The 7,522-nt window shown below is 45.8% G+C and overlaps 1 protein-coding gene across 1 annotated transcript in view; it reads right to left on the bottom strand.

The window, feature by feature from the left end:
• Nucleotides 1–4,414: 4,414 nt before the first annotated feature.
• The window catches only part of LOC140206850 (NACHT, LRR and PYD domains-containing protein 3-like), a 29,648-nt gene continuing 26,540 nt past the window's right edge, over nt 4,415–7,522 (bottom strand). The window contains 3 exon segments of the mRNA XM_072275098.1: nt 4,415–5,490; nt 5,652–6,149; nt 6,299–6,385. Coding sequence (XP_072131199.1) covers nt 5,403–5,490; nt 5,652–6,149; nt 6,299–6,385 — 673 coding nt within the window. The 3' untranslated portion in view covers nt 4,415–5,402.

Genomic DNA, 7,522 nt, shown 5'->3' with positions numbered 1-7,522 from the left:
TCCTCTGAGAATGGTCTCAGGTTTATTGCTCTGATTAGATTCTCCCTGAGTCAGGCGTCAGTTCTGAGTCCACGCCCTTTACATAACAAATGGCTACTTGTTTGAGAATGGTCTCAGGTTTAGCAGATCATTACCTGAAGCTTCCAATGTCCACATTCAGTTGCTCTGATTGGATTATCCAAGAGCAAGAAACTGTTCAGTCCACAAAATGGGGGATGGGGTGAACAAAAGCAACTGACTTGCCTGCTTCCCCTGTCCTTGATCAGACTGCAGTTTAGTCTGGCCAACATTTCCCTCCTCTTGATCCAAATATATTTATCTTCGGATCATTATCCCCCTCTCATTTCAGTTGACTGGCCATAAGACTGCTATGGATCCCCAGTCGGTGTGCAACACTTACATTCTATGAAAGTATTGACATTTACCAACTAAGTTCACACACCGTATAGTGACAATGGCCCCTGCTGTTTCAAAAAAGCGTTGCCCTCAATTTTTCGCATTATTTCAGCCTTCCGGCTTTTCAGTTGACATACATTGAGCAATACAATTATCAGGGTACATAAAATTAGTATTACAGCAACATGTGATACTATTCTTACCCATGGATGTATTTAAACATTTGTCCCCCAATTCCAAAAGCCTGGGTAACTCAATAGTTCATTTGCCTTACCAGCGTGTGTTTAATAAGCTTGGTGTGTTTAGTCTATTGATGCATTATCTCCCTTGCCTCCTCAGCAACATTTATCCAGTCTGCAGTCAAGTGAGGAATTGGTGGCAATTCAGTAATAACATAGCCCCGCAGATATTCATCTGTATCAGTGTGTTGGATCTTGAAGTTCTCCTTTATTACTCTGCCTCCTGCTGACTGATGCAAGGTTCATCCTCCAATGGTCTTATCTAAAGCCACAGTCCCAATGGCGACGTTGTGACTTTCCAAAGGGCATTGTTTCCATCCCTTGATATAACTTGTGGCTCCTGTTGCGATATAATATGTCTGTTCCACCAATGTATATTGTCAGAAGGACTGATCATTCATAGGGAAAATAGAAAAAGAACAATTGTGATAAGTAGTGAAACCACAATTTCTAAGCTTCTGCTTTGTCATTTCTTCTGGACAAGACCAGTGGTCTCCCCCTTGACAGAATCTTGATAAATCTATTCCCTTTCTCAGTACAATTCATAACAATAGCATGTCCTGCTGAGTTACTTAAAGATATCTTTGTATTGTCATGATATTTCCCAACATTGTGAACCCTTTTGAAAAGGTAGGTTGACTTATTTCAATGTTGGGGGATGTGGACTACTGCTCCAGCATAAAACCTTCCTTTTCCATCATCGATGCTGAGGATGTTCTACCAGACCGTGGTGGCCAGTGCGATTGTGTTTGCTGTTGTGTGCTGGGGCAGCAGGCTGACGGTAGCAGACACCAACAGAATCAACAAACTCATTCGTAAGGCCAGTGATGTTGTGGGGATGGAACTGGACTCTCCGACGGTGGTGTCTGAAAAGAAGATGCTGTCCAAGTTGCATGCCATCTTGGACAATGTCTCCCATCCACTACATAATGTACTGGGTGGGCACAGGAGTACATTCAGCCAGAGACTCATTCTACCGAGATGCAACACAGAGCATCATAGGAAGTCATTCCTGCCTGTGGCCATCAAACTTTACAACTCATCCCTTGGAGGGTCAGACACCCTGAGCCAATAGGCTGGTCCTGGACTTATGTCCTGGCATAATTTACATATTACTATTTAATTATTTATGGTGCAACTGTAACGAAAACCAATTTCCCCCAGGATCAATAAAGTGTGACTTTGACTACTATGACTATCACAGGTACCCAGTACTCTGTCGGTTATTATAAGGCTTCTAATATGACACAATGGCACCCTTTCTCTGACCCATTCATTTAGTTGCTCATCTGAGACCAAATTTGGTAATTCATGTGCACCAAGTTATAATAAATTAGTGCCGATCATGGTAAGCAACCAACTAGCATATGTAGCACATATCTCAGTTTTAAGCATTTCCTTAGACATGAGGTCTATGTGGCCAATAATCAGATCTGTTGTACCTTGAAGGGGCTTCAGAAATTTAAAAGTATCCAGAGTTACCTGAGATGCATCTCGACCAATCAGTTTGTACCTGCTCTTGGTAATTCTCTCCAGTAATACTCTTTATTTTCTGATGGAGGGACTGTACCTGGTTTTCTCGTTCTGCTATATTTAGGGTATTGATCGTTGCTACCCCGATGCATAACCTGCTCCCACTCACTCCAATAGTTCTCTTTACGTTCTATTTTTGACTGGCTTAAACTTACTCCTGCTTTATTGTCTCCCAAGAAGGTGAGTACTTCATGGTTTTGTTGTAGGTGAGCGCCATTCAGCCGCCGTTATTTCAGTTAGATTAAAGATTACCTGCACCTGCTGCTACGCTGGTACCAAAGTGACAAATTCCCCTGTATCCTCTAACACTAATCCTAACCCGTTTGTATTACGCTGGGTCTCACTACATTTAGGCTCCGGTGTAGCTTCCGTTTCTTGTGGGTATGGGGTACTGATTTGTCTAACAGTATTGAAATCCTAGAAAGGGTTTGGCCCCTGACAAAGAAACTCTTCTCCGGGTCCTTTAGAAACTGCCCCATTCTACTCTCACCGTGTACTACATTCCACTGTTGACAGTTTATAATGATAAAAGCAACCTTTGAGAAACCACCCCAGTCGATATACCTCTTGTGTAGATGACTGCCCCACTCAGTATACACAAGAGTGCGATCTCACATAACTGTGATCTTACCATGGCCATCATTACCTGAAGGCTGCTGAATAATTGGACCTGGATACTGACTCATATATATATATCATCTGGGATACTGAATAATCTCACATCTAGAGTTTTATAGCATAGGGACTATACCTTTTGTCCAGGTATGTCTAATACAAGTTTGGGTCCTCAGTTTATCCTTTGTTAGACCGTATTACCCGTGCCCGTTGAAATGATTCGTTTCTGTTCACTGTGTGTTTACCAAGCAACGAGATCACTGTTAACACATTTGTCCGCTCTACTGTCTCTGGAACAAGACGGAACTTGGCCCCAGTCATGGTTGATGCCATCGCAGTACAATACCTTATTCCCTTCATGTTGAATTAAACCTGTAACGCACAAGTGTAATATCTGCTCTTAATTCCGGTTTAAATATTAAATTATTTCATGTCCATATTTTGTATCTATTCTTCGAATCCATCCAATCTAGGCTCCCAATTGTCGTTGGACTCAAGCCGCCCGTCTTTACTTACCCATTTTCGATTCAGGATATTTTACTTTTGACAAAACTGTCCTGATTCTCAGGATGAGAGGACTGAAAATTATCCCCTTGATAGTGCCTGTTCCATAGAAGCATAGAAACATAGAAAATAGGTGCAGGAGTAGGCTATTCGGCCCTTCGAGCCTGTACAGCCATTCAGTATGATCATGGCTGATCATCCAACTCAGACCCCTGTACCTGCCTTCTCTCCATATCCCCGATCCCTTTAGCCACAAGGGCCATATCTAACTCCCTCTTAAATATAGCCAATGAACTGGCCTCAACTGTTTCCTGTGGCAGAGAGTTCCACAGATTCACCACTTTCTGTGTGAAGAAGTTTTTCCTAATCTCGGTCCTAACAGGCTTCCCCTTTATCCTCATCTTCCCATCTTCTTGGGACAGTTGTTCCATTCTGAGGTCTCCCTAGTCAGGTCTGCCATGTACATCAATTGTTATGTGCCGATGGTGATAACATTCCTGTTTCTGCCCCACCGATTTCAGCTGGTTGATATGCTATCACCCACTTTTATCCGGAGAAGTCACTGACGGACTTGTTTTGTCGGAGGGAGCTTCTCTCTGAATTTGAGTGTGGTAGTCTGTGATGAAACGGTGACCCTGGTTTTGTGTGTAAGGACGGTGCGTAGGGAGCTGCACTTTGTGTCTGACCACAAAGTTTTGTGATGGGACGGTGCCGAGGGAGGTTCGCTCTGTGTCTGATAACTGGTGAGTTGATTCGGATTGTGTACTAACACTGTGTCTGACCCGAGATTTTTTTTTTTTTTTTGATTGGACGGTGTGTAGGGGATTCGCTGTGTCTGACCCTGGTAATGTGTGAGGGGACGGTACGGAGGGAGCTTCAGTCCGTATCTGACGCTGGGAGTGTGCGACGTGATAGTGCTTCACCACGTGTTTAATGTCGGTGTTCCACTCGCATTCCTCCCTCTTCGGGACATCTGTGGACTCGCGCCAGATATTTTATCGGTGCTTCTCATCTCTTCATTCGATTTTGTCTGCGTGGACGAGGCGTTACAGCGGTCTATACAGTTCATCATGACAAATGTAAATTAAACAGTGCGTGGCATTCGGGAATTAGTAAACTGCTCACCGTTTTATTTACAAAACTATAAAAGTTTATTTGCACAACAAATACACACGGTACAACCACTCATATTTTACAATACTGTGAGTACACTCAGTTTAAAAAAAAATGGTTACTAGCGTCTATTAAACAGTCGATTCCCTGTGGGGCCCAGCGCTCCCGGAAATCCCCTAATGTACCCATTGCGACGCATGCTCCCTCTCCGAGGACAGCTGGGCACGAGCGCATCCTCGGAAGGGGGACAACCATTCGGACGGGCACAGCCCTCCACGTACCGCCGTCTGGATCCGTGAATAACCATTTTGGCCCGGCCCAGGAACAATCCCACCAGGAGATCCTCCTTGCGACCCGCCCTGTTCTGTATCGGGTGCCCGTATATGAGAAGCGCGGTGTTGAAATGCAGCCCGAACCTGAGCAGCAGCATCGCCAGATACTCATACAGGGGCTGCAACCTCTACCACAGTCACACACAATTACCTGACCGCCGACAACGAGTGACAGGTTGAATAATCAGTCCCGTTTCTCAGCGACACTCTGCATCGTAGAGCCTATGTTTATAAAATCACACCTCAGGGTAGTGTCCGAGATCGCTGCAGACCAGTGTCACTGCCGAGGGATTTGTCAATTTAACATCATTATATCGGCCAGACTGCCGAATGCACCGTCCTCAACTCAAAGTGAACAAAAGCATCCTCTCCCGGGATAACCCCACCCTGGGAACTGAGCCCCACCCACGGAGTCTTCCTGTCTGTGTAATTTCCCGGGGTCACACTTGGAGGAGCTCTCAACACGGACGAACGCTGGAAGGCAGCGACACTTGACGTAAGGCGGAATACGTCACTGCGGGGCCAACTCTGACGACACAGAGGGCTCGCCCAGGACCAGGGTCCATTAGATCCGTTGGAAATTAAAGAGCAGGGCGCGCATTGAAGGAGGGAAGGAAATCGGTCAAAATACCCCTATCCCGCGGGCGGGGATGTTCACACATGCAGACGTTCACAGCTCCACTTTCAGTCCGGGTCGGAGTTCCGTCAGAGACTCCAGTTCCATCTTCCCTGTCTCACTAAACTGATTCCCCGCTAGGCTGAAACAGATGGAGGAAAAAACTGAAATAAATGGATTACACTATAGTGTAGTAACAGGGAACTAGGGTTAATTTTCAACAACACACACAGATAAATATCACCAGAAAACCCGTGAGTCCGCTGATATTTTATCACATTGAACATTAACACAAACACTCACCGGATCCATTCCAGATGCGGGAGGTTCAGTACGAGGCGACGGAGAGCGGGGAAAAATAGGTCTGTGAGCGAGTTTGATGCCAAGCTCAGCACCTCCATTGATCGTTTTGTACTGAGATCGGACGCGAGATCCTCGGCACCAGAATCTGTGAGCCCGACACTGTAGAGCCTGGAGATGAACGAGAGAAAGAGTAAGAGTAAAGGACGCAGAGAGACAGGAGACGGTACAAATCCCCAGAGTTTATCAGTAATACAATTACTGATCACATTAATATTTGGTCTCAGACACCCAATGACTGTAAACACAATCTCTCAGTCTGGTACTAACCACAGTTTCTGTATTTCACACTCCGGGTTCCTCAGAGCCACGGACACCAGTTTCACTCCAGAATCTCCCAGTTCATTACCACTCAGGTTCAGCTCCACCAGTGATTGGTTTGTACTGAGAGCGGAGGCGAGATGTTCGGCACCAGAATCTGTGAGACCAACGTAGTCCAGCCTGGAGATGTGAGAGAGTGGGGCGAAGGATATAGAAACAGGAGATAAAAATCCCCAGTGTTTATCAGTAGCACAATTAATGATCACATTATTGTTCAGTGTCAGACACCCAGTGACTGTAAAGACAATCTCCCACAGCCTGGTACTTACCACAGTGTCAGTACTTTACACTCCTGGTTTCTGAGAGCCGCAGCCACCACTTGCACTCCTGAATCTCCCAGTTTATTATCCCCAAGTCTAAACGCAAACAGACAAATTGATGAACAATGCGATTCAAATCGTGGGTCTCATGAAATTTCTTTCACTCGGATATTTCAGGAAACATTAAACCCTTCAGTAAATCACTGGTCGGAGTTCCCATCACTATCAAGGTCCCTCACTGCCCTGCTCCAGAGTATTCACCGAACGTCAGTAATGTAGTCCATAGGTGTGACACAGAAAAATCACCAAATTCTGTCTCATTCCACGATGGTTAGAAAAGTGTTGGTGACTTGAGAGGGTCAGAAGGGCGGGAGAAAGTTCGGCAGGAAGGAGAAAATGTCGATTGAAATGGTGGAAGGGATCCTCAAAGCGGGGAGTGGGATGAGGAAGAGAGATCCAACAGGAGACAGGGGGATGGGGAAGAGAGATCAGACAAGAGGAAAGGGGATGTGGAAGGGAGATCCCACAGTACGAAGGTGTATGTGGAAGGGAGGTCCCAAAGGATGTAGGGGAATGGAAAGAGATTCCATAGGAGGAAGTAGAATAAGGTGAAGAGATGCAATCAGGAGGAAGAGAGATCCATGATGAGGATAGCCAATGGAAAAGGTGAACCCACAAGACCAGGAGGCAGAAATAGATTGCACGGACGGGTGTGTCTAATTAGAGGCCCACAAACCGGAGAAAAGAGATGCGCCCATGAGGTGTGGGTATCTGGTAGTGAGCACAGTCACACAGGTGGACTGATGGAAATCGCAAGGCACAGCGAAGGGAAGGGAGAGGGAATCTCACAGAAGAAATGCTCTCCCACTGACTCGGACAGTCTGCTGACGGTCTCTTGTCCCTCACCGGTAAGGGGGTGTGAATCTCTGACCCACCTGCTGCAGTCAGTGTCGGTCTGGGTGTTAGAGACAGTGAGAAGGAACATTGTCAATGGACGTGCCACAGGCAGCGAGAATCACGACCATTCCTGTGATTCACTGCTATTAAACCAGTGGCCATTGTTCACTGATCTGATGACGTCTCCAACGTCCCTTTACAAGGAATCCCAGAACCCTCTCGTCCTTGAGGAATACCGACCAATCTCCTGAGCATTTTTCACAATTCTTCACAATCTGATTTACCAGAGTTTTACACAAATTCCCTTACATTGAAACAAGACAATGGAACAGTTTC

The sequence above is a fragment of the Mobula birostris genome, chromosome 13 (genome assembly GCF_030028105.1).
Source record: "Mobula birostris isolate sMobBir1 chromosome 13, sMobBir1.hap1, whole genome shotgun sequence".
Taxonomy (NCBI): domain Eukaryota; kingdom Metazoa; phylum Chordata; class Chondrichthyes; order Myliobatiformes; family Myliobatidae; genus Mobula; species Mobula birostris.
Note: the sequence above shows the minus strand (reverse complement) of the source record. Positions and strands in the feature narration are given on the sequence as shown.